This window comes from Balaenoptera musculus, chromosome 12 (genome assembly GCF_009873245.2).
Source record: "Balaenoptera musculus isolate JJ_BM4_2016_0621 chromosome 12, mBalMus1.pri.v3, whole genome shotgun sequence".
NCBI classification, from domain to species: domain Eukaryota; kingdom Metazoa; phylum Chordata; class Mammalia; order Artiodactyla; family Balaenopteridae; genus Balaenoptera; species Balaenoptera musculus.
In genome coordinates this window covers 30,400,278-30,428,182 of record NC_045796.1, presented here as the reverse complement: position 1 = coordinate 30,428,182, position 27,905 = coordinate 30,400,278, and the positions used below count along the sequence as shown (strand labels likewise).

The 27,905-nt window shown below is 36.8% G+C and overlaps 1 protein-coding gene across 11 annotated transcripts in view; it reads left to right on the top strand.

Moving 5' to 3' along the window:
- Positions 1-27,905, top strand: part of EYA4 (EYA transcriptional coactivator and phosphatase 4) — a 294,585-nt gene that overhangs the window by 58,823 nt on the left and 207,857 nt on the right. For all 11 annotated transcript variants that reach the window (XM_036871466.1, XM_036871465.1, XM_036871464.1 and 8 more), the window contains one exon: positions 4,383-4,481. In XM_036871466.1, the coding sequence (XP_036727361.1) occupies positions 4,449-4,481 (33 nt within the window). In that variant the 5' untranslated portion in view covers positions 4,383-4,448. The remainder of the gene's footprint in view (positions 1-4,382; positions 4,482-27,905) is intronic.

The following is a 27,905-nucleotide window of genomic DNA, read 5'->3' as shown; positions in this document are numbered from 1 at the left end:
ATGATCAGTATCCTTAATTTACTTCTTGTGTATTCTTTCTGGAAATATTACATTTAAACCTTGATCACATCTTAATAATCATTTTAGTGTGATAACTGTACATGTGATGTGGGTTGAATTGTGTCCCCCGAAAGATATGTTTAAGTTCTAACCCTCTTCCCTGTGAATGTGACCTGATTTGGAAATAGGGTCTTTGCAGATGTAATGGAGTTAAGATGAGATTTTACTAGATTAGAGTGGGTGCTAATCCAGTGACTGGTGTACCTGTAAGAATCGGGAAATTTGGACACAGAGACGCACACACAGAAGAAGGACCTGTGAAGAGATAGGCAGGGACAATATTGTGTGACAATGGAGGCAGGGTCGGAGGGACGCATCTACAAGCCAGGGGATGCCAAGAATTGTTACAAACACCAGAAAATATGAAGAGACAAAGAATGATTCTTTTCTAGAGCCTCCAGAGAGGGCGTGGACCTGCCAGCATGTTAATTTAGGACTTCTTGCTGTCAAAACTATGACAGAATAAAATTCTGTTGTTTAAGCCTCCCAGTCTGTAGTACTTTTTTTACAGCAACCTTAGGAAACTAAAATAGCATGCTATGTTGTAAGTAAATAATAGATTACATTGGTATTAATAGTCATGTTATTGTATGTATATTTTATTACTAGGTCAGGTGAATAGGAAAATACCTGGTGGACTAATCTCAACATTACATTTTCTGAAAAATTACAAGACTCTACCTGAAAAATACAGGACAGGTCAGCATTTTTCTTAAAATAGCCACATATTTGAGACAGGATTTTCAAAAGTTAAATTATATGGCTGTTTACACTTTTTGTTCACATCATCAAGTACATTATGTATGATTTCATCCACTATTAATTTTGTCATTCATTCAATTAATATTTGTTAATCACCTAATGCTTGCCAGGCACTGAGCGAGGTGCTGTAGATGACACTAGTAAATAGAATAAAGAATACCTGCCCTAAAGAGATTACTCTGGCTTTGGCATTTATTCCATAGGGAAAGCCACAGAGGTCACTTGGAGAAAGTGTCTACTGCTTAGAAAATTCACTTTCATTGTTTGCTGTGGTTTTTACTGATCTTGTAAAATCATTTTAGCATCATTTGGTTTTACTTACTCTGTGCTCCTGTATTATGGTGGAAAAAAATAAAATTTTATTTATTGCACAGAAAATAAAATCAACAGTAATCAAAGCATGTGAAGCCAAAGATATAATTCTTTATCAAATTATTTTTATTTTTAATGTTTCTTTTTAATCAATATCCAAACAGACGCTTAGTTGTACATTACTGTTAGCATAGCTAAAATTTTGCGTTCTGATTTTTTTCACTTAATATACAATCAGTCGTTTTTTGCTTTTCCATGTCATTTTTATAATTATACTTTTGATCCTTAAATTATATTATATTAAATTTACTGACCATAATTTGTTTAATCAATGCTCTACAAAGTTGAGGCTGCCTCTAGTTTTTATTATGAATAACACTGTAGTGAATACCTTGTGACTTTTGGAGCAGAATAGTTTACTCCTTAGGAAAGTTATTGGATAAAAAAGTTTAAGCATATTTTAAAATGCAGTCACAGACTGCTTTCTAAAAATATTAGAAAACTTGACATTATCAGTGGCAGTTGAATGAGGACACCTTTTTCACTGTATCCTTTCCAACACTGGGTGTTAGTAATATTTAAAATGGTTTAGTTATTGAAGATGTATATAGGAATCCAAAATGTATGCTTGTTGCTTAAGTTAACATATTTTGGCAACTGTGAAAGTGAACACTTTTCCAAATTTATTTGGAAAATAAAAATAATAAATAATAATAATAAATGTAAATATATTATTTATAAAATGTAAATGTAAATATATTATTTATAAAATAATAAATGTAAATTTATTATTTACATTTTAAATAATGATCTGTATTTTCACATCCTTGCTTAAGGACCTTAAAAGGTTCTTAAACTTTTCCTTACCAGTTTCTTTGTTCTCAAGGTCACAAAGTTTATAATATTTATTGAAGATATTTTTCATAATCTGTTGTGTCCTTTCAGTTTTGGGTCTGTTTTTCTCTATTCAGAAATACAAATTTTTTGTTTTGTTTTTACATAGCTGAATATAGTGTCCCTTCCCTTTGTACTATGGTACAGCGTTTTTACCATTCATCTTACCCATCTATTAGAATGAAAAGGAACATCAGATTCTCCTCTTCAGGAGAGTATTTGGCTAATTTGTCATCCAGGTAGTGAGGAGAAAATGGCGTGATGGATCATCCATCAGAAGGAGATGATCTATCAATATTCCCTCCTGGAGGACAGAGGAAGGGCTCATGATGCTGGTAGGTGTTGAGTCTTAGCAGGTCAGCCAGCATCAATTAGACTGGTGGCCATACATCCTAAGGTGTGCACCATATCCAAGGTGAGGCTGAGCCAGGGAGGTCCTGGTCACCAGGGGAGGGGACAGTGTGCAGGGCCAAGGATCAGGAGGTCTGCTAGGATAGGAGGAGCAAGAAAGAGATCAGCAGGAAGCAGGAGCAGAGAGAGAGACCCAGATGTGATATGAAGGTCCATAAGGAGGAGATGGGGGAGAATGGGAGAAGAAAGATGGAGGTGTGAGGTAAAAGGGAAAGAGTTGGTCTTTTTCCAGTCACCGTTTCTCAGGTCCACCTCCAACACAAAGAATGACATCTTTAAATCTAGAACTTCTTGCCTACCTATCCTCCTGAATTCAGATGTATACTGCAACACCTTTCAGTGTGCCTTAATATCTACACTTCCCCCTTCCCATCTTAAATGCACTTTAAAATTGTGCTTTTCTTTAAAATGACACTTTTCTGGTTTTGCAGTATTCTCAATCAGTATCTTACTGAGACTATCACATTACATATGTTACCATTACCATTTTATGACTTTTAAAAATTAAAAAATTAAAATTAGAAAAAATTTGAGAAAATCAGAAAAAAATTAGAAAAAAATGTTTGATCTGTGTCTCTGTGTTTGTGTATGCATAAAACAATTTACACTTTAAAATGTCTTGTGTTCTAATAAGGAAAGTAACAGGTTTATTGTAGACCATAATGCAAAGCAGAAATTAAAACCATGCCTACCTGGTTGTAGTAAGGAATATGTAAAACTGAGCAAAACGCTTGCATATGTTGAATGTTCAGTAAACTGAATTGGGAACATATTGTTTCTGCAGATTGGAATACTTATTTTCCACTGAAAATATTCTCAGAAATTTTTGATGTCACCAAATATTCCTTGAAACGTGCATTTAATAATCTATATCTGTGTTTATGCCTATGATGAACACTTTTTTATATAAATCTTTTTTAATCCCTCATATTCTTTTAATTTTATTTTAGAACTAGAATATGAAGGGCTAGAAATGTATCGTTGCTATTTTAAAGTGCATTTCATTTATTCGTGAGTCTGAACATTGTTTTGTGGTGATTGACCATTTTTCTTTAGGGGTGTGTGTGCCTTTCTATTTGGATTGTAAGAGCTCTTTGTATGTTAAGGACATTAGCCCATTGAGTTTGATATTTGCGAAGATACTTCTTTTTATATTTTCATGTATCTTTTAATTGTGATTATTTGTGTGTGGGGGGAACTCAAGGGGGTGTTCGGCTTTTTTGTTTTATATTCCATTGCTTTTATTATATAAGTCTTCTCTATCTGGGAATTAAAAATATATATGCCTATTTTTCTTAGAGTTTTTTTAAACTTCAGTTTGCCTAGAAAATTTTTAATGTATGATATGGAGTAAAGACGAACTTTTTTTTAGTAGTTTACTGACCAGTTGTCCTTCCCACATATTTCTGTAATATCTTCTTTAGCATAATAGTCTTATTTTCATTCTCTTTTTAAAATTGGGCGTGCATTTTATAACATTATATGTTTTAGAACTGAGCCTGGCGATTAAGACAAATTTTCCTGTAATAGAGAGCTGTCATATTAAAACACACATTATATTTTTTCAATTTTATGTACTTTAGAAAATGAATGGTTAATGCAGACTTTTAATTTTTAATCTGTCAATTGCTTAATGACAGACCTCTCTCAGCAAAATAGCAGACTAGGTGTTTATTACAGCCTGGGTCTCTGGAGCTGTCCTCAGATGTTTTTGCTTATCTGCAGGATGCCTGAGTAGCTGTTTATATATCTCAGTTTTACTATGATGTGATTTTCAAGATCATTATTTCTATCAGATATGGGGATAATGAATTTTGTTCTTTAAAAATAATGCTTCTACAGATTAGCAACTATCACGTAAATCAAAGTTTTGGTAATTTTACAAATAATTTCGCAAGATAACTTTTTCATTTTTCCACTTTGTTTTCATCTTTTTGTTTTAGATAGTCCATTTTTGATTGAAGGAAGCTGCTTCTACTTGGGAGTGGCAGGAGAAGTAAGAAAACCACATGGAAGACCCCCAGGATTTAAATGAACAATCAGTAAGTCTTAATTCAATCTCAGCTTTGCTGAAAAATGTTGTGATAAGACTACTCAAAATCATACTAAAAAGAATATATTGTAAAAAGCAAGTTTTTTGTTATTTTTTAGTTGATTTTTAAATTCTCTTTCAAGATCATAAAACAGACCTTTGGAAATGTATACTCTTTCTGATTTATGATATCATATTTTGAGGTCTTCCTTGATTGTCTACTTGTAAAGCCAGTGGTAGAAAGATGAGGGCATTGAAATCATGCCAAGTGTTTCTGACAGTCTCAACAACTTTACACACCTCCTTTGTTGGGTTTTCTTCCAGATGTGCTTGGATAGTGCATGTGTTGTTGAATGTCAGAAGCATGAAAGGAGAAGCATATTACTAGCATGCTTATTGTTCATTTCAAGGATGGTGACCACAGTCCTGAAGGGATTTCCTTATTTGCTAAGCTCTTTGTGGAGTGAAGAATGCACAAGATTGGTGGCAACCATTTTAAGATTCGGATTTCTCAAAGGGAAAGGATTTATATGGCCTTTCCTCCTAACTTATTAGTAGTGTCTCCATGACACTAGTTCTTTAGTGTGTGGAACTGGCGTCAGTGGGAGATCTTCCCCCACAATCCCACAGTTCTGCCAACTGCGGCCCAAGCTGTTCTGCCCACAGACAACTAGTGATGTCACAAGTAAGGAGATACGTGTACTTACTACGTGTGTGTTACGCAGACTGATGCTAGTCTCCATTAGCTTGTATAATTATGACTTGAACTTAAAGTCTCACGTTTCCATCAGGCAATAGAGGACAGTGTATTGGTGTATAATAATGTGGTTCTAGAAACGATTTCTATAACGAGTTCAATTTGAAAATTCAGAATAATGTGTGTTCTGGTGTATACATGGCATTCTAAGTTAATTTAATTTATTTTCTATTAAGTATTTCATTTAGATGAAATGATAATCAAGTTTTTAATTTACAGACAGACATCATGACCATTATCTAATTTCTTTGTATATTATATTATTATTTAATTTCACATGGCATCATTACAGGAAAAATGTAACAAAAAATTACAAAGCCATAAGGCTATTAAAAAATCTGTCAAATAGTAGAGATATTATTCCTCAAAAATGGCTCGAGTTTTTACAAAAGTAGACAAAAGGCAGTTGGGAGGCAGGGGCTTCAAGGTAGTTTTTTAAAAATTCTGGTTATCGAATTATAAGTATTGGTAGTATAGACAATAGCAAAAGGGACGATAGTCAGCATGATGATATGTCGCCCATGCCATTGTATGTTTTTGGATCCCAGTGGCGTCAGAGGTCTGTAACTGTGACCATATACGTACCTGAGTGAATGATGACATTATCTTAGTGGCGATGCTTCATGAGAGGACTACTGTCTATCTGTACTTTTGTCTAACACACTGAGGGTTACTTAAAAGTTTGTGTCCATGTGTGCAAGTATGCGTGAGTGTGTGTGTGTGTCTGTGTCAGACTGACCAACTGTCCCTGTTTTCCAGAGACCCAGGAATTTCCTGGGACATGGAATTTTCAAAGCTAAAGCAGGTAGAGTCTGTGCAAACAGGGATGGTTGATCCAGTTAATTACCTTAGGGTGTGTATATACTTAAGAACAAATTTTTGTTTCAATACAGTTAAAAGAGGTTAAAGAGAATATAGTTTTAGGTTTACCATTAGAGTGAGGTTATTACCCCAAATGCTTCATACCACCTTTTACAAAGTGAAACCCAGCACTTGTAAATCGTATAGAGTTTCCTTCCAGTGATATTTTAGGGCTGTGGAACTCAGTATTTAAAAAAAAAAATTAAGTTCTCAGTGTTGTTAATGTTCAGCCAGGTTTGAGAATCAGAAGTCTTGGGTGACCTCAGCTCAAACCCAACTGCTGAATCGGTGGTGAGAATGGGAGAGATTTTTAAAGCTTTTTTTTTTTTTTTTTTTTTTTTTATTATTTATTTATTTGTTTATTGGCTGTGTTGGGTTTTCGTTTCTGTGCGAGGGCTTTCTCCAGTTGCGGCAAGCGGGGGCCACTCTTCATCGCGGTGCGCGGGCCTCTCACCATCGCGGCCTCTCTTGCTACGGAGCACAGGCTCCAGGCGCGCAGGCTCAGTAGTTGTGGCTCACGGGCCCAGCTGCTCCGCGGCATGCGGGATCCTCCCAGACCAGGGCTCGAACCCGTGTCCCCTGCATTGGCAGGCAGATTCTCAACCACTGCGCCACCAGGGAAGCCCTGGGAGAGATTTTGAGAGAAGGAAAGAGTGCTCTCCATCCTCCCTTTCTCTTTTCCTTCGCCAACACTGAACTCTCCATCTGAGGGTTATGAGCCCGTCAGAGTCAAATTGACAGCTCCTGATCCATGGAGTGGTTTGATAGGCCATGAAGAGTGGGCGCTTCTGCTTTAAACCACAGGAAACTTCAAGTTTGCATCAAGTGTTCATGGCTTAATTGCTTTGGTTTTTATAAACATCATAAAGCCTTCTTCTTCAGCATTCTTAGACTTACAAGAACATACAGGCTCATCTGTTCATCTTGTCCATGTGCAAAGGGACGCTTGAGTCTATTAAGTCCCAAGTCAGAGTTGGGACTTCGCAATGGTATTCTGACTCCAAGTCCAAAGCTCTCTCCATGCCTTATTGCATTTGAGTTTTCTTATTTGGACTTTCCTCACTATAGAATCAACTCCCATTACATTGAAATGATTCCTATTTGAACGAAATCTTTAAATGACTTTAAATCTTCCAGAGTATATTGATTAATGTCTCAAAGCTTTTTGAAAAATGATACTTAGTGTTTATTAAGATATAGAACAAATAGGGTGAAATTAAAAGAGAGCTCATAATAAGATGAAAGGGAATTTACTTAGATCATAGCTATTTTACTTCAAGAAAGAGTTTTTTTTTTTCTCTAGGCATAGACATAACAATAGGTGCCAGTTTGCGCACTTAATGCACATCTAGAATTTTCTGTATACTCTCTCCCATCCTTACCATATCCTTGCAATGTGTTTGTTATGGTCACCATTTTACAGATAAGGAAACTATGGTTTAGAGAATATTAAGCTCAAACAACTCTTAAGTAGCAGAGATTAGAATTGAACCCACTGTTATCTGGTCCTAAAACCTGTAATGAATGGATTTTGCATGATACAACGTAAGGTAAGGACTTGAGTTGTGAAATCAGACATCTCTGACACTTAAATACCATTGGGAAATTTCTCAAACTCTTCCTCATCTGTAGAGTGGGGAGGATAATAAAAAGATGTTATAAGAAGGACTCAGCACATGCCTTCCTTAGAGTAAAAACTCAATAAATGTTAGCAAATATTACAATAGCCTGATATATTCATCTGGTCTTTAATGAGTATGTGTGTTCATTCTTGCATATTCAACTACCTTCTGGCAGACATCCCTGACTGGAAGCACAGAGGTCTATGGACTCAGCAGATGAAAACTGAACTCACCAGCTCTCCTCTCACAATTTTCCCCCCTTTCTCCTCTATTCCACTACTTCCCATCTCAGTGGATGGCATCATGAGCTACTGAGTAAGTTAATTCAGAAAACAGGTAGTCATCCTTTTCTCCTGCATCCCCATCTCAAAGTCCTATCCATTCTTAATTTTTAATATCTCTCAAAGTTGTTCTCTTATCTCTATATCCTTATTTTGGATCTTTATTTTTATCTCTTAACTGTCTTTTTCTGTTTTGTTTCTAGAGTGGCCTTCCTAATTTACATACCTAATCCCATCATTATTCTACTTAATATCCTTCACAGGCCTTTTCTTGCCTTCAAGAGAAAATCCCAAGTGTGTAGTAAAGCACACAGACTTAATTGCTTGTCTGTATCTCTCGTCTTATTTCTGGCTTCTTTCAGTTCCCTGAATCTTGCAGACTCTGTGGTTTCTATGCATTTGCTAGCACTATAGCCTCTTCCCATATGGGCTTCTTCCCCACCGGAGAACTTGTAAATCTCGAAGACTCACTGAGGGCTTTGCTCCCTCTGAACAAGGCTCTCAGGTTGCCTCCTTCTTCCCCGCGCCGTCAGCCACGCTGGGTCAGGGGCCTCTACAATGTGCTGCCATACCCTTTGGCATTTACCTCTATCCCAGGACTTACCCCACAGAACTGAAATCTTATCTGTTTATTTGCCTCTCTACTAGATTATAAACTACTTAAGAGTAATAGTGGGTCTTGTTCATCTTGTATCCTTACTTCTTAGCACAATTCTTGCTGACATTCAATAAATGTTTTCTTCAAAAGCTTTTATATACTGTTAGTAAGGTATGTTAATGAACAGCCTGACAAATTTTAGAAAGCCAAAATGTTATTCTCAGAATGGATCACTGACTCATGAATTCATGTATCACTTAACATTAAAAAAAAATTGCATATAACATGTAACACTAGTTTAACAGCATGTGATCAAAACAAAGTTTGGTCCTTAATTTTTTTTTTTTTTTTTTTTTTTTTTCTGGATCATTTTTTGCAGTCTGGCTTAGAGAATCTAGGAAATTTTAAGAGGTAAGCAATTAAACTAAGATTTAACTTTCATATTTGTCTGAAGTTCTTTATTAGAACTTCATAATTATTTAGAAGCAGTTTGTTATATCCAATTATAGCTTGCTACAGTTTTTAAGGAAATGTTGCTCTTGTTAATAAATATGAATCTAGATTATACAAAACAGTATTTATACTGATAATCAGAAGTTCATTTGATACTCTGAAATATATTATATTCCTTGTATTCAAATAAAGGCTGAGCAATATTTATGTTTTTATAGCTTCTATAGTATCTTTATACACTGAGGTATTTTAAAGTCTTATTTTGGTGGTGCTAAAGATTCCCACAGATTTTTTCTGGTCTGATTCATTCATATCAAAGTGAGAGGGAGTCTGGCCTAAATTAATCATCGAGCTAGAAGGTTTGAAAAAATATGTTGTTTGTTAATTTTATGTAGTATATGTTATACAATAAAATATTAGTGGCTACTAGGTAAAATGAGTTACAGTTTATGGTACAGTTACATTCCCTAATATTAAAACATTAAGGGCCTGAATTTTCCTACTTATGTAAAACATTGTTACTGAATCAGTTAATTTATATTACTGATGACATATTTCAACTAATGATGTCTAAATTAAGTCACATCCATTGGATACATATTTTACATCGTATATTTCAGCAGTATTTTTAGAAATTCATATATATGTAGATATTAATAGTATTTATTTTCTTGCATCAAACCTGCTAATTTAATAATGCGTATTAAAATTCTAGTTAGTTTAATAAATTAATCTCTTTTCTGTCTCTTTTTCATCCCTGGAATACCAAATGATTTTAGATTATTCCTCAGCTGTTTGTTCTTAGAGATTCCATATTATCATTTTTGACTATAGCCACTAGCACATCTTTAAAACCTGAGCTGCCCTCTGAGCCATTTAGACAGTTTTCTAGCTGTTGTATGGAATTGAATATACCATCAAACTTATCATCTAGATGTAGAGCTTAAGAATCACCAACTTCTATCGGTGTTTCAACACTATGTAGAAAAGAATTATTTTTATTAGTTTCAGTTTAAATCACTATTTCATTTTTGATAATGTAGCATTATCAATATCTGGAAATCCTATTACTCTTCTATTGCTTTTTTCTTGGATAGTCTAATTGATTTTAGATCATGCATACAGTGTATTTTATTCAGATCTAACCGAAATCAGGTTATTGCTTTTGAGGCTACAAATCTGGAAGAACTTGTCCTTTTAACTAGTCAAAAGAACCGTATTTACAACATGTATTTTTTATACCACCCAACTGGACAATATACTTCAGAATTCAATGGAATTCTGCTTAAAGCTGAATCAATTTCAGAACTATTGTAACTCCCAATTGCCAATTATGGCTTTGTTTTGCATTTAGATAATAGAGTACCTAAACGGTGAAATTACCAAGTAGATACGTTAAATATATTTTAATTTTTATTAGTCATTGAGACTTGCTCTTTCATTTTAAGCAATTTTCTAACTTTGAATTTCTATATTTTTGCATGAGCTTATGAAGATTCACAGGAAGATTCCATGAATTATTATCTTCTATGACCTTCTAAAATTATAACTTAATTTAGTAAAACTTTTCCACAAATTTTAGAATACACACACATATGTAAAGAGAGAGAGAAGGAAAGCTCCGTATTATACAGAATATGGGTTGTAATTGCATACCATTTGTCAAGATCTAGAGAGTAAATATTAGACTTTTCTTCTGTCAACTCCGATCAGTTTGCGGCAATTATGTGGAGAAGAACCCTAAAGCTACCTCCTGGCTCATTGGAAGAGTAACATTATCAGTAGAGTGCAATCTGCCATGAACTTGGTAGGGAGGAGGGGTGGCACCAAAGCTCACACTTGATGATACTGAGCTGGGTAGTTATCCAGCTTTGAGCACTTTGTTTGCATAGTATAGGTGCAAATAAGAGCGATGATATCTTTGGGTACCAGAAGTCTCTTATCTAAATTTACAACTTACATATGGTATATTGATTGTCCAGTAATTCTACCTTAGGAATTAAAATAAAAATAACTATTTATGATAGAAATACAATCTGTTTTTTTCATGCTTCAATAATTTTGAGAAGTGGGAAAATTAATGTAATGTAACTTTTGCTATAAGGTATATGCCAAATGGAAAACATTCACTAATGAAAACAGCTTGCATTCACTGATAGCTGTCCTGCTAAGTGCTTTGTGTGACTCATCTCATTAAACCACACAACAGCCCCATGTGGCAGGCTCTGTCATAACCCTGACTGACAGAAGAGCACGCTGATGCTGAGCTTAGAGATCACATTCAAGGTTGTGACCGCTAGAAAGCTGTGCTGATAGAGTGTGAGCTCGCCAAGTCTTATTCCAGAATCCATGCTGCTGCACACATTATCTTGCCTGCTTTCATCAACTTAAATGGTTTTCAGACCCTTCAATACATTTGGTATCTTAAAGTATGGATTGAAACTCAACTTGATCTCAACTTATTTAAACAAAGAGCAAAAGTTTTAAATATTGTGGAGAGAAATGTAAGTTATTCCACTACGATTACAAATCAATTGCACAATTGTCGTCACTAAATCTTTAGAACAGGGAGCGGTAAGATAGAAGAGTGTATGAAAATTGATGATAATTCAACAAACTCAATTAAACCAATAAAAATTTCTCACCCTCTGTCAGGAAATTTGTTAAACTAAGGATTGAAAGATGAGTATATTACAGTTTCTGTCCTGCCCAAACTTTTAGTTTAATATATGATTGTAAGATGTTCTAGAGTTATTTTAAAATGAGATTTGGGCAGTAGCTACTAATTTATTCAGTGAATATTTGTGAGGAACTGCTATATTTGAAGCATAGTTTTAGATGGTGGAAATACTTGGTGGACAAAATAGACAAATATTATTCTCATGGAGCTTATTATATTCTAGTGGGGAGAGATGAACAGGAAACCAGTATTATATACTAGAAAGTAACAGTGCAGCCAGAAAAACCAAATAAAGCAGGGAGGAGGATGGGAAGTTCTGGAGCTAAGATGTACGGGTGGAGCAAGTTGCAGTTTTGGGAGAGTAGTCAGGAGGATCTCACTGAGAAGATGGAATCGTGCAAAGATTTGAAGAAGCCATGTGGGTACCTGGGGAAAGTGGATTTTGGTTAGAAGGAACAGCAACTGTGAAAAAAGTGAGATGGCACCATGTCTGGTACAGTCAAGGAATAAAAAGGAGGCCAGTGGTGGAGAAATCAAGGGGGAGATAAGGAAGTGATCAGAATGGGAGTGTGGAGGTGAGGAGTACAGATTGTGTAGAGGTCCTTAGGCCATTGTAAGAGTTTGAGCTTTGCTCTGAGTGACATGTGAAGCAATTCGAGGGTTTTGAGCTTAGGGATGACATAATGGGACTTTTAAGTTTTTAAAAAATCATCCTGTATGCTATGTTGAAAATGGGCCATATGAGGTCAAGAGTAGAAACTGGGCTGCTCTAAGTATCCAGGTGTGAAATGGACAAGATAGCAGTAGAAATGGTGAGAAATGGCTGGGTTCAGGATATGGTTTGAATGTAGAGCCAAGATGACTTGCTAATGGATTAGATGTGGATTGTGAGAGAAAGAAAGACCTTGACTTCCAGGTCTTTGTCCTGAGCAGTGGGAAGGATGGAGTTGGGCATTTACTGAGATGGAATGAGTTAGAAGGAACAGGTTGAGGGTGGAGATCAGGAGTTCAATTTTAGTCATGGTAGCAGAGACATTGCCATGTTTTCACCAACCCTGTTTCATACTTCTCTTTTCTGGTGCATCCGGGACTACACTTCCTAGCCTCCTTACATTTAGACAGGATGATATAGCTAGTTTAGGGGAAGTGATGTGTGTATTATTTCCAGGCTGAGGCAGTGAGAAGCCTGTGCATGATTCTTTAGTCTCTATGTTTGCCTAGTGTGGAGAATGAGGAGGAGGGTTGCAGGTAAAGATGGCAGAGCTCCAAGATGGAGGAAGATTGAATTGCTGAGGCCCTGAATGGAGGACGGCTTCCCAGGAGAGTACTGAGCAACTGAGTTAATAGGGACATAATAAGTTTTCCCTGATATTTGAAAAATGAGTGGAAGTGTTGAGGGAGTCAGTTAGTTGTAACCATATTGGAACCCAGGAGAGAAGGTTGGACTTGAAATACATTTGGGAGGCTTCAGGGTATTGATGGTATTTAAAGAACTATTATTGGTTGAGATCACCAAGAGATGAAGTCTAGATAGAGACAAATTGAAAGGACTGAGCTCTGGGGCATTCAAATTTAGAGGTTAAAGAGATGACAGTTTACATAAGACAGCGTCTTTGTCCTGCTACCATAACACCTGAGGTATGCCGCAGCTAGTATACGTTGCCAAAGTCAGTGAATTCTCCTTTGATATGCTTTCTTTCAAATTTCCTAACGATCATATATTATGCCTGAGTTACTGGTTACTGGGTTTACCCCTCTCGAGAGAAAAAGCCAGCATACAGCCGTATAGGTATTCAAACATTACTCACTTCTTTGCATTTTCTGTCAAAGTAACAAAAAGCCATAAATATTTAGAAGAAAATAGTCAACAAGTATTACTTTCTTATTGCTGTGTTTGTAGATATGATGTTTCTATGCATCCCAGCTTAGCAAAGAATTGATCTACATCAGGGATACTCAGCTTCAGCATTACTGACGTTCGGGTGGGGTAATTCTTTGTAGTGGGGGCTATCCTGTGCATTGGACGATGTTTAGAAGCATTTCTGGTATCTACCCATGAGATGTCAGTAGTACCTTCTTCCCCTCCTCCCCCACTCTCTTTCTTTAGTGACAGTCAATCAAAAATGTCCCTAGCCATGGACAGATGTCTTCTGGGGGGAGGCAAGCATCATTGATCTATATTATGTCTACTTTCAATGAGTTATTTGTTTATATATTTATTCCCTGCGAAATATTTGAGGAAGTTTACCTGAACATTAATATAATATGCTATATTAAATTATTGAGGGAACTGGGATGAAAAGACAAACACATGAACAGAACCTAAGCAAGAAAGCAAAACAACATTGCCAAGTTAACAGTATAGAATAATGAGTACTATGCTATCAGCAGGGAAAGTCTGTTCAACAAAGGTCAAGAAAGGCATTCTAGATAGGCTAGGTCATACGTTAACTTGATCTTTAAAGAAAAGATGGAACTGTATGGGCACAATAGGACCTATCCTGGCCTGGTGAATAGCAGGAATGAAAACTCAAAAGTGCAAAATATAAGGCAATAAAGCCTGCCCAGGAACTGTAGATGGATTAGAATGACTGAATGAGAAGCTTTGTGGAGATGAAGATGTAGAGTGGTGGGGACTCTGGCTGAGAAGTCCTGAGACCAGACTGAAAGGGTCTTTGAAGCCAAGTTTCGGTATTTACATGGTGTTTGGTTACCAGCATGATGCTTGTCATGACATGAAGTGTAGAGATGTATAAGATGCTGCCCTATCTTTGGACCTTTATCTTGGACGTAATGGAAAGTCCCATAATTTTTGAGCAAGAGAATAGCATTTTAAAAATGTTGTTTTAGGAAAATTAACCAGATGGTAGGAAGATTAGTGAAGGTGTGCAACTTGGCACGGAGGATGGTTTAGGCGCCCTTGAAGCAGTTTTTGTGTGAGCTGAAAAGGGCTAAACCAGGGGCAGGAAACTTTTTTTGGCAAAAGTCAAGACAGTAAATAATTTTGGCTTTTGCAATGTAGTCTCTGTACAACTCCTCACCTCTGCTGGTGGGGTGTGAGAGCAGCCGTAGGTAACGCATATGTGAGTGGGCATGGCTGTGTTCTAATAAAACTTTTTTTTACATAAACAGGTGGCAGGCTGTGGATCACACGTGGCCAACTCCTGGCCTAAATGTGTGACAGTGGAAAGAAAGCTAGGAAAGAATCAATGTAAAGAACTTGAAGCTTTACTGAACTTGGGTAACTAACCAACAGGGTTAATGGGAGGAAGGTGCATGGTAGATATGGAGAAGGAAAAGGCAAGGATTATCCTGGAGTTTCAAGCTTAGGGGGTACCAGTAAGAGTTCAGGACCACGTGTCAGTGACTTCAGTAATCAGAGAGATGTGTTTGAATTTAGAACTTTGGAGAACACGTCAAACTAGCAACTGGTAAAGCTCTGTGGTGCCGTGGAGGAGATGTCTAGACTGGTCACGTAGAGCAGAACAGCATTTTTTAAGATGCTGTATATAAGGGGAAATTATAGCTGGCAAAAGGGCAGGAGGATGAGGATACACTTAGAAGAATACTATGTTCATGAAGTGGAAGGAGGAAGATGGATCAGGAGAGACTGAGATAGGGAAAAGAAAGGAAGGTCAGGGTAATACTGTCTTCAGAGCTAGTGTCCAAGAATAACTTTCAGGAGGAATTGGTCATTGCTTTCTGACATTTCAAGAAGGCAAGCAGAATGGGGGCTAAGAAGAAGGCTATTTCATTCGTTGATTAGAAGGCCATTGGTGGCCCCTCAGGACACAGTCCTTTTAGAGTTCAACACAGAGGTTGAACACAGAAAAGATGTAGAGACATCTCAGAGGTTCAACGCAGAAAAGATGATGAGGAAGTAAGAGGAAGTAAGAGGAAGAAGAGAAGCAGATGAGTGATTGAAGGGAGCACCTTTTTCAAACAAGGGGAAGCTTGTGTGTGGTTGGTGACAGGGGGGAAAAGGACTCCCGTGGAGAATTGACTCAAGTTGTCACAGAGGGAGGAGGGGTCAGCGGAGGTCAGAATGGAGAAGATAATGGTGGGATGAGGGAGGGATCCACCCTCTGACTGAAAATGTTAGAGAATGCCCGTATCCTTGGATATTCTAAGGTGCTCTCCCTGGATGACATTCTTTTTTATTTAGTTCCATAGGAGGGAAGTACAAGGTCAGGAAGTGAATGGAAGCATGGTAGGATTAAATGCTTAGGTAGTATAATTAGTATTAAATGTTTAAGAGGATCAGCAATAGGCATTATTTTAAAAAATGGAAGGAGATCTCCTAGAACTCAATATTGTGAGACATTTTCAGTCTTCTTTTAGCAAAGTAGGTCACACTGATTAGGACTTGAGGCTGTGTGTTAGCATGGAAAGTTTATTTATTTATTTATTTATTTATTTATTTATTGCATCAAAACCATTAGGAAGAGACAAGAGAAAAATAAACACTTTTGTGGTCAATGAAAATGCCTCTCATCTTTGGAAGAAACTGCTTTCTCTGTTTTCTTTGGATATCAGTACATCTAACAAAAAGAAGAGCCTATTTATTTAGATGGGATTGTGTCAAAGTAGACAATAGAGTTGGACTGAGAAAGTACTTGCCTCAAAGTACGTGGAATCCTACTATTTCATATCTTCTTGGATGGAGGACTGATTTCTCTGCTCAGACTTCTTTAGGATGCAAATACCCTTGTTAGTGTTCACATGGGAAGAAGTTCACGTTCAATCTCTTGGCAGGAGCCAGCATGGCAGGGTGGAGAAAGGTCTGCCAAAAAAGTAGAAGAGAGTTCAAAAAGAAGGGACAGACATTGCCTACTTCGTTTAACTTTTACTGTTTTCCCCAAACTGCTGTGGACGACACCTGTGGACAGCGGATTATACCTAGATTGTGAGCCCCAGATGCTCACAGCTAACATTTATGCAGTCCTCACGTGGGCTTTCTGAATGCTTTGTGTATATCAGCTCGTTTAATTCTCACGACAGCTTGATGAGGCGGGCACTATTATTATCCCCCAGTTTATAGATGAGGGGGCCACCCAGCTAGTGGGTGAGGGAGCAGGATTTTAACCGAGGCAGTCTGGCTCCAATATTAACTGCTAGGCGAGTCCCCGGGGAAAATGCGCTCTTGATTTTGCAGTCCTCCACCCTGACGTGTGTCTTCAACCACAGTGGCAGCAACAACGACACTGAAATGTTTTGAGTGTTCATACTGAAGGAGAAAAAAATTTGATCTGTGTCCATTTCTTTTATATTAACATTTTCTGTAATTCGCAGGTCACACCAGAGATGATGTGAAAGGGGCAGAGGGAGGACTATAAAATAGACGGTTCTTTATTTTTCAGTCTACTGATTAAAAAATGGGCGTAGGTGGAATTTGGAGTCTCTGCTGTTTTTTCTATACCAGGGCCTTTCGGAAGATTCAAAAGCACACTCGTTTCCTTTATATTAAATGTCTCGCCTAATTTATCTCCTTTTCATATGGCCATGCTTGATACTGAGGGCTAGTGGGCTTGTTTTAGAGGTGGTAGGGAACTTTAGAGATTGCTCTTTCCAAACCCTTTATTTTATAGATGCAAAAATGGAGGCTGGGAGGGCTTAAGCACCTTATCGGGCTAAGGCCATTGCAACAGCACTGCGGTTTTTTTTCTTTGTTTGTTTTTTTTGCTTTGTTCTTAATGTTTAAACCCTTTTTAAAAATTTTTTTATTCTACTTATTTATTTTTTATACAGCAGGTTCTTATTAGTCATCAATTTTATACACATCAGTGTATACATGTCAATCCCAATCACCCAATTCATCACACCACCACCCCCACCTCCACTTTCCCCCCTTGGTGTCCATACATTTGTTCTCTACATCTGTGTCTCTACTTCTGCCTTGCAAACCGGTTCATTTGTACCATTTTTCTAGATTCCACATATATATGCGTTATTATACGATATTTGTTTTTCTCTTTCTGACTTACTTCACTCTGTATGACAGTCTCTAAGTCCATCCACATCCCTACAAATGACCCAATTCGGTTCCTTTATATGGCTGAGTAATATTCCATTGTATATATGTACCACATCTTCTTTATCCATTCGTCTGTCGATGGGCATTTAGGTTGCTTCCATGTCCTGGCTATTGTAAATAGTGCTGCAGTGAACATTGGCGTGCATGTGTCTTTTTGGATTATGGTTTTCTCTGGGTATATGCCCAGGAGTGGGATTGCTGGGTCATATGGTAATTCTATTCTTAGTTTTTTAAGGAACCTCCATACTATTCTCCGTAGTGGCTGCATCAATTCAGCACTGTGTTTTGAAACAAGATTTTTTTATTCGTTTCAACCTCAGCACTAAAATTTGAGTACTTTTGTATACAGATTTTTAACATCTAGAAATTAAAATTAACACCCTGAAAACTGCCTTGAATTACTGCTTTATTTAGAGGTTGATAAAATAATTGCATTTGAGCTTATACTGAAGTTGTTGGTAGCTCAGGGTCATTTAAGAACTCTCCAGCAAAGGTGTGAAACACTTTATTTTACGTGTTTGTTTTTCTCCTAGTTATTATTTACTGCTCAATCAGCATTAACAGAAGAAAAATAATTTGGCTGCTAAGTTACTCTAGGATAGGATTTCAGAGGATCTTATTAAAGAGAGATGTAATTTCATCCTCTGGGCCTTTTATATAACAGAGTGCATAATTGGGTTACTTCATTTTGACCCGGAATTAAACAATAGATTAAAGTCTTGCACAGGAAGTTAAAATATTTATTCAACAAAGATTTAAAAGTATATTATGGTTATTTTTAGGATGTCTTTATACCTTATAGCTTTATACCTTTATTTTAGCTAACTTTTGTCTGAATAGCCCTTGCCTCAAAGTTTTCTGTTTATTTTACAAATCTTATAACACATAGGTATTTGATAACTACTATGTATAATCAGTGATTTTTAAATGCATAACTTTGACAAATTGATATACATTGTATGCTTTTGTATATTGTTTAACTACATATGACCACAGTTTAGTTATGTTACTCAGATATGAAAAGTATAGAGTAGATGTCACAGATCATAACAATGCTTCAAATATTAATATTAAGGGAAGTAAGTCTGGAGGTCCGTAAGTTTAAAGTAAAGAGCCTTTATGACTTCAGTTTTGAGAGCACTTTCATAAGATGAAAGGGACAATGTCAGGGCACTACTAACTGGGGCTTTCTAGCAGTGCAGGTATCCTTCAATGAGACTCTTGTAAAGGTAGTTACCTCTGCTCACTCACCCTGGACCGAAGGCTCCCCCTTTCTTCAATCCTCTGTGATTTGCATAATAATATCCATAATGATTCCTGTTTGGGATGATTGTTTCCATCCTCACTGTGAGATTGTGGACTTCTTATTTTTTTTTTTTTCCATGAAGCAAGGTTTTTATAGGCTGGGATCCCAGCTAGACTGATACTTTTTTCCCTCATTTTGTTTGTTTGACACCTTGGATTTTGAAAGTCATTCAAAATAAAAGGACTTGCATATTATCTTAGGAAAATAATTTGTGATTGAAACTCTGTGAAAAATCCTAAGAGGTGTTTAAACGTTTGTTCAGTAACTTGTTATCAATGGTTGGATAAGATGTCTTTCTGGAGTGCTTGTCTGCTAAGCATCTATATGGCATTTTCTGTAATGGTATCCGCTTACTTTTTGGATGATTCCGACACATTCCGTTTTGCATAAGTTATTCTGCAGTAGTAAATCAGGAATCATTCATGATTTCAGGTTACGCATAATTATTTTAGAATGTTAAGTGAATTTGCTAAACTTCAAGGGAGTAAATTTTACACTGAGCGTTTCTGGTTTAATAGGTTTAATATTTTAATGCTAGACTAATTTTTTCCCCTTAGTTTATTTTATTGTTTCTTGCACTGTCATTGGAATTGTATGACATTATGTCCATTCTTGAGCCCTTAATGTTAAGCTTGAGATGTAAGGGAATTAACTGAAGGTCTTCAGGATATTGGTGTTTGTTACATGAAGATGGATTGAATGTTGTTGTTGGGCTCTTAAGCCGGAAGTTGCTTTGCTGTTAGATTCTATTAGATTGAGTGTATCAACTTTTATGCAAGGAATTGGGAGGAAAAATGTGCTCCCAGTGTCTGATTTTCTCTGTCTTTGGGACAAGTAACAAATTTAGGAATTGATAGAAAAGGAAAATTTTTGTGCTGTTAAAACTTTTTTCAGACTTTATAATGTTATTAAATAATATCCTTTGACATCTGGACGTTTATGAAAAAGCTCCTAGAAATTTAAGTATGCCTATTTAATTAGCTTTTTCCTTTTCTAAATGTTGCCCCTTTGTCATAATCTTTGCATTTTAAAGCTTGATGAGACAGCAGAGACGAAACAGTCCAACTCTATCATTTCATAGATACAATGAAACTATGGACCAGGGAGATCAAAGAGGTTATCACCCACAGCCAGTGGATGATAGAGGATTCATACCTGGATTTTTGAGTCCCAGGCAGTGTTCTTTACAATCCAAGCATGCTTGGTTTTTTTCATGTCCCAGAGCTTTCACTTAGTACATTTGTTGAAGTTTTGAGCCTAGAGAACTTCCACTGATGGAGTTTGAAGTCACACAGGGTAAAGCTTTACTGATAATTTCAGACTGATTTGAATCCACATGAATCCTTACCATATTCAATTCTCAGTGTTCTGTAACACATTGAAAACCCTTAGCCAGGATTTCTTATCCTCAGTAGAATAAATCTGAGGCTTCTCACACTGAACCCAACCGCAGTGCTCTACTGCACAGAGAATATGAACTAATTTTAATTGTTTCTGAAGAAAATGACATTGGTAAAAATGAAATGATCATAAGAAATGACTAAAGCGTTACAAAGTAAGTTAGTATTTCATATTCTGTATTGTCCATGTCAAGATCGATTTTATTAGTGTGTTTTCCTTTCTGTTTTTATTTCTTTGAGATTCAGAAATCAATGGTAGCAGCAGGTTTTCAAACCCTGTGTTCTAGTATATTTCGCAATTACCAATACCTATGTCATACCCCCTCTCTCTTTTTCTTTCAACTGGGTGTAGGTTATTTAACCCTTATTTTAAAGCATATTGTATTATAAACTACCAGAAATGCTTTTTTTTTTAAATTAATTAATTAATTAATTTATTTATTTATTTTTGGCTGCGTTGGGTCTCCGTTGCTGCCCGCGGGCTTCTCACTGCGGTGGCTTCTCTTGTTGTGGAGCACAGGCTCTAGGCACGCGGGCTTCAGTAGTTGTGGCTCGCGGGCTTCAGTAGTTGTGGTTCGCTGGCTTCAGTAGTTGTGGCTCACGGGCTCTAGAGCGGAGGCTCAGTAGTTGTGGCACACGGGCTTAGTTGCTCCGTGGCATGTGGGATCTTCCCGGACCAGGGATCGAACCCGTGTCCCCTGCACTGGCAGGCAGGTTCTTAACCACTGGGCCACCAGGGAAGCCCCAGAAGTGCTTTTTTGAACCCATTTATCTATGGGTAAATAGTTAAACATTTATATTCATGCTCTTTTTCTGGAATATAAAGGATAGGAAGTTAAGTATATCGCTAATAGTAAAAGCAGTTCAGGGTTTCTATTTATATTGTAACTCAACATTGGTAGAAGACTTTTTCAGTTGCCTACGAGTCATTTACCTCTTTTCTTCTTTGTTAACAGAATCCTGATTTTGTTGAGGGCCACCCACTGTTCTAGATGTGGAATTGGTTGAAGGCAGATTTATGGTAATCTTAGTCTGCCCTGACAGTGATTGGTCAAGTGCTGGGAGGGTGACCCAAGGGGCTTCTGGGGAAGGTCTTATTTCATCTAAATAGAGTGTTGCAGGAGGGAGGACTCCTTTCTTTCACCCCTTCATCAATTACTGCTTTGGAGGCTGTTGCTGGAGAATATGATGCCTTAACCATTCTCTGAGAATGAGGTGATAAGCCTAAGAATGAAAAGCCAAAATGCTAAAGATGGCTAACCAGAAGGACAGAGAGAACTTGCATCCTTGATGAAATTATTGAGCTGTCAAGCCTGGCACATCCTCCTTCCAGACTTCTTGCTTGTGAGACAATTATAGTTTTAAATTGAGATGTTCTCTTAAGACTTGTATGTGTGGTTCCAGACCCTGGTGGAAAGGAAAGAAAAAACAGAAGTCATAACCCCTGACCTTAAGGATCACATAATCCTGTGCTTCTTAAAACTGATTTTTGAAATGACATAAGAATCCTTCAGAAACAAGAGATTGCCTTATTTAATTTGTTTTAATTTTTGAACTTTTATTGAGGTATAATTTATATACAACAAACTGCATGTGTGTTTGTGTGTTTGTGTGTGTGTGTGTATGTGTGTATGTATTCTGGATACAAATCCTTTATCAGACAGATACTTTCAGATATTTTCTCCCAGTCTGTCATGCATTTTCATGGTCTTAGCTTGTTAATTACCAAAAAAAAAGAGAAGGAAAACAAACCTTATGGGAGTTTGACTGACATTGCATTGAATCTACAGATCAGTTGGGGACAATTGACATCTTAACAATCAGCGTGAGACCTTTTGCCCATATATTTATGTCTTCTTTAATTGCTCTCAGCAATGTTTTGTAGTTTTCAGTATGCAGGTCTTATAGCTTGTCAGATCCATGTCTTAGTCTTTCATATTTTTGATGCTATTGCAAAAGTTTTTAATTTCAATTTCCAATTGTTCATTCCTTGTATATGGAAATAAGTTGATTTTTGTATATTGATCTCTTATTGTGCAACCTTGCCAAGTAATTATTAGTTCTACTCTGTGGGGTTTTCTGTATAGACAATAAAATTGTCTGTGAATAAAGACAGTTTTACCTTACCATTCCTCAGTCTAAATGCCTTTTATTTTTCTTTATTGCCTTACCGCAGTGGCTAGAACCTCTAGTACCATGTTGAAGAGCAGTTGAGAGAACAGAATCCTTATATTTCTTTATATCAAGTTGAGGATGGAGTCTGTAATTGTCCCTAGAAAGTCTCAAATGAAACTTCTTGGGAGGCTTATGATTGATTTTGAAAAAAGAATTATTCATGTTTTACATTCTCCTCTGTAATGTATCTTTATGTTTTAAAATAGAAAATACATTTTAGAAACGTAGTCAAATTATCTCACTCAAGCACTGTTTCTCTCTCCCAGCCCCACTGTTAAAATTGATGCTCCAGGAAGATGAGATATATTCAGTACCGTGATTTTGAGTGTGGACAAATGTATAATGATATGTATCCATCATTATAGGATTTTATAGAGTATTTTCACTGACCTAGAAATCCTCTGTGCTCTACCTGTTTATCCATTCCCTCCAACCCCTGTCAACCACTGATCTTTTTACTGTTGCCATAGTTTTGTATTTTCCAGAATGTCATATAATTAGAATCATACAGTATGTAGCCTTTTCAGATTGGATTTTTTCACTTAATAATATGCATTTAAGGTTCCTTCATGTCTTTTCATGGCTTGACAGCTCATTTCTTTTTAGTGCTGAATAATAGTTCATTGTCTGGATGTACCAAAGTTTATTTACCCATTCACCTACTGAAGGACATCTTGGTTGCTTCCAGGTTTTAGCAGTTATGAATAAAGCTGCCATAAAGTGCAGGTTTTTGTGTGGACATACGTTTTCAACTCCTTTGGGTAAATACCAAGGGACATGATTGCTGGAATGTATGGTAAGAGCATATTTAGTTTTGTAAGAAACTGCCAAACTGTCTTTTAAAGTGGCTGTACTATTTTACCTTTTCCCCAAAGATGAATGAAAGAGTTCCTGTTGCTCCGCATCCTAGCCAGCATTCGGTATTGTCAGTGTTACAGATTTTGGCCATTCTAATAGATGCGCGGTGGTATCTCATTGTTGTTTGAATTTCCACTTCTCTCATGACATATGCTTATTTGCCATTTGTACATCTTCTTTGGTGAGGTATCTATTAATGTCTTTGGTCCATTTTAAAAACTGGTTGTTTTCTTACTGCTACATCAAAGTTAATACGTGAGTTGTAATATGCTATGCATGCAGAGCTTGTTTGTGATTAACACAGTTTTTTTTACAAGTTATACAAAATTAATGTTTCAAGTGATATCTGAGTTTCAAAGGATTCTTTAAATGATCATTATATAAATAAGTTCTTCATCTGATTATGTATACAAGTGGTCCCCTACCATGGTGACAAATGGAATCATTGATTAATGCTAGGACTCTGAACGCACCTAGAAAAAATAGATTTGAAGCTGTATTCAAAGAATTTTATTTAGCCTCACCAGGACAACTGTCTTACTGGTGCAATATTCTAGGACCTTGCACTGATATCCAGCTTGGTCATTACAGAGAGAGATATAGTAGAAAGGTGTCTCCAAAAATAAAAAATAATGACGCATATTACTTATTAAGCACCTACTAATTATAAACCACAGTGATTTATATATGATTAATGTTTCACACATATTAAATTTATGTGTATATATGTAATTTTTATCTTTGCAAAAGTTATAATTACAATTTAGATATTTACAGTCCCTTTTTGAAGATGAGACAATGGAATCTTAGTGAGGTTATGATTTTGCCCAAATTCACATAATGAGTGGCAAAGACTGGATCCAAATCTAGGTTGTCTGACCCCGGGGTCCTTGTTTACTCTGCTATATCATATGTATTATTTATTGATGAATTTATTAAACAAAGTTTAATTGAGTATTTACTCTGTGATAGGTACTGACTGTTATAGGTGCTGAAAATACTGCAGTGGAAAAAAAGACACCGAGTTCTTGCTTTCAAATATTTTATGTTCTAGTGAAATAAAAAAGGAAACAAAGTATATACATTTTTCCTGTGGTGGTAAATGCTATGGAAAATGAGCAAAGATGTGTAACAGGATAGAAAGTGATAGAGGAAGAGGTGTGTATACTGTTTTTCTATAGGTTGATGGTTAGAGATGGGCAGAGACAACTCCTTTTGTAAAACTGACATTTGGGCAGAGGTGTAAAGGAAGTGAAAGAATGAGCCATGGGAATATATGCAGGAACAGCCTTCATGTAGAGGGAACAGCACGTGCAGTGCTGTGAAGACGGGAACTCGCTTGGCGTGAACATGGAACAAAAATGAGACCAGTGTGCCTGAAGCAAAGTGAGTGTAGGGGAGAAGGTAGGATCAGAGACCAGAGAGGTGGTTTGGTGCCAAAACTTGGTCAAGACTTTGGCTCTTACTCAGGGGGAGATGGGAAGTCATTGGAAAGATTTGAGTATGTGTTTCTGATATGAAGTTGCTTATATTTTAGATGAAGAGTAGACCATAGTACACAGGAAAGGGTTTGAGGACCAGTTAGGAGGATATTGCAGTGGTTTAGGCACGAGATGATGGTGGTTTGGGCTAGGGTAGTGACTGTAGAAGTGATGATAAGTGGTAGAATCTATTTCAAAAGTAGAGCCAACAAGATAATCTAAAGGATTGGATGTGTTTAAGAGGAAAAAAGAGGGTCAATGATGACCGTAAGTTTTTTGACTTATGATGAATATTACCATGAGAAAATTTTCAGGAAGGAAGATTGGGAAGAAATCAAGAGTTCAGTATTTGTATGATGTGGAGTAGGTTTTTTTCTTTCCTAAATGGCTCATCATTCCAAGCACATTTATTGGCCTTCGCTGTTTTTCATTTATTGTCTATTTTCCATTTATCATCTATCAGATATCCATTTATGTCCATTAAAGTAGACATAATTGTGTTGTTCAAAGCTTTCATATTACAGATTTTTATCACTTAACCTATCAATTTTTTGTGGGGGGGACATCACTGGATCTATCAATTATTGAGATAGGTGTGTTAAAATCTCTCATTGTAATGGTGGATTTATTGGTTTATCTCACAATTGTATTTTGGCTTTATATATATTTAAGTTACGTTACTGGGTCCATGCACCCAGTAATTTAGAATTCTGCGTTCTTCCTGGTGAATTAGCTTTTATCAGTATGTGTTAATGTCTTTATCAAGTGCTCTTTGATCTAAAATCTATTTGAGTTTTTATTAATCTAGCTGTCATTCTTTTGGTTAGTGTTTGTGTTCTTGTTTTTGAGCTCATGTTGTTTTGAACTTTATCTGTGGGAATCCTGTGGGACCTGGATTTAAAATATGTTCCTCCACAAAGAATTCGTACTTGCTTCTGCCAGATGCCTGGAAGCCCTATCATCTGGGGTTAATTTAAACTAAATTTTGATTTAAATTTTGTTGGCAACCCATGTAGCATGAATTTTGATTCCCAGATTGAGTGATCGTGGGCTTGTGGTTAGGAATTCTCAGGAAAGTGTTTTCTTATTTTCCCATCTAAGCCAAGGTCAAGACAGACATGTGGCCCCATCATCGTCCTATGCAAGATGGGGCTTTTTCTGCTTCATCTCTGCGGGTGCAGCCATTCAAGGATCCCACCTTGATGTGAATGTCCAGATCTTAATATCTCACCTGTTTGAACTCCTGGCTTTGCCTCATTCAAACCCAAGTTTGAGTCCAATGGGGACTGATTCTAGGGCAAACCCCAGCCTGTGCTCACTAACCCTGCAGAATTTTCCAGTCTTTTAATTTTTGTCCTCTGAGGAATTTCGTTACTTTCTTGCCATGCTTTAAAAGATATTTGATTTTTATGCAGCATTTTTACATCTGTCTTACCAGGAAGGGTTTCTCTAGTCCACAGTAGTTCTTGCTGGCACAGAGGGCTGTAAACTCACAAGGGTCTGAGTCCAAGCCCAGCATTGAGGTGGCTCTTCCCAGCTTTGTGGGGTAAATACCTTCAGGTTGCATGAAGATCCTCTTCTTCAACCTCTCACTCTGTGGTTTTAGCATCCACTAATGATTATTACCTGAATTAACTATGATGCTGAGGGCTGCAAAATGGCAATCTCCAAGGTCGATTATTTCTTCTATATGTATTATTTGCCATTTTTCTGTAAAGAAGAGCTTTCTTCTCTGACCTGTCTACCTTTTTTCTCTTATTGTGGTCTCAAGGATTATTTTTAACTAAATATATTTTAATCCTTTATAAGTTATTATTTTTGATCCTCAAACTGTCCTGAATTTAAGTGGGAGCCCCTCAAACCAACTCCTGTGTCCTTTTGATATGCCACTTAAATCTTCGAGTCCGTTTTTAGTCTTTGGAGCAAGAAGATGTCCCAGGCTTGCTTTGTGCTATCATTTCACTGGCTCTCAAATCAGCCAGTTTTCCCAAGGAATCCTCCTTCTTTAGGTGGGGAATGGCAATTATAAACCAAGATGTGCTCATTGCTTCTGGAGTGTCATTGTGTTTAGGCCCTTTCAGTGGAAACAACTAAAAAGTCTTAATTTTTAAAATCAGAAGTTTATACTGATATCCTCAACTATAAGAGTTTATTTGCTCTATAAAAATCAATGTCAGGAACAATAACATAGTGAAATGCACTGGCCTTTTGACCTTGGGCAGTTTACTTAACCATACTGTCTTTCTTAGTTTCCACATCTACAAGATCAGAATAATAAAAGTACTACCTTAGGAGGTGTTATGAGAAGTAAGTGTGTTGATATATGTTAGAACTGTCCCTGCCTCAGAGTATGCACTTTATAGTCATTTGCTAAAAATATTAGGTTGGACCTTGTAGAACTACCACTGTTTGACCATTTTTGACCTACAAAAATGATAATTTCATGTGGTTCAACATAATAAATGTATGAACACCTTCATTCACTGAGTGCCTATTAGGGGCTGGGCATCAGGCTCTGCAGTAGACACTTAAAGGTAAGTACAAGAGTCCCTGACCTGAAAGAGATGACAGAGAAGTGATGGAGCTATAAATTAGGTTTCTCAGTAGTGCTTTTTATGTAGTGGGAGAGTGAAGCAGGACTCTTCTTAGGTGATCATGTGTCAATTGGGTGCAGGAGACAAAGTCTGGAAATCTAGAGAACAAGAAGGGTGGGGTTGTAGATTGGAGACCCCAGACTTAAGGTGGGAACTCCTATGGGATGTCCCAGGGAGTGAATTAGAAAAACAAACCACATGGGTGCAGTAATGTGTGTGCAATTATGCAAATAAAAAAGTCTCATAATCATGAACCTATTTCCATAATATGAAAAAAATGAACATATACATTAGAATCCTACTTATTCCTTTGTTAACTCTTTTTAGAAAATTT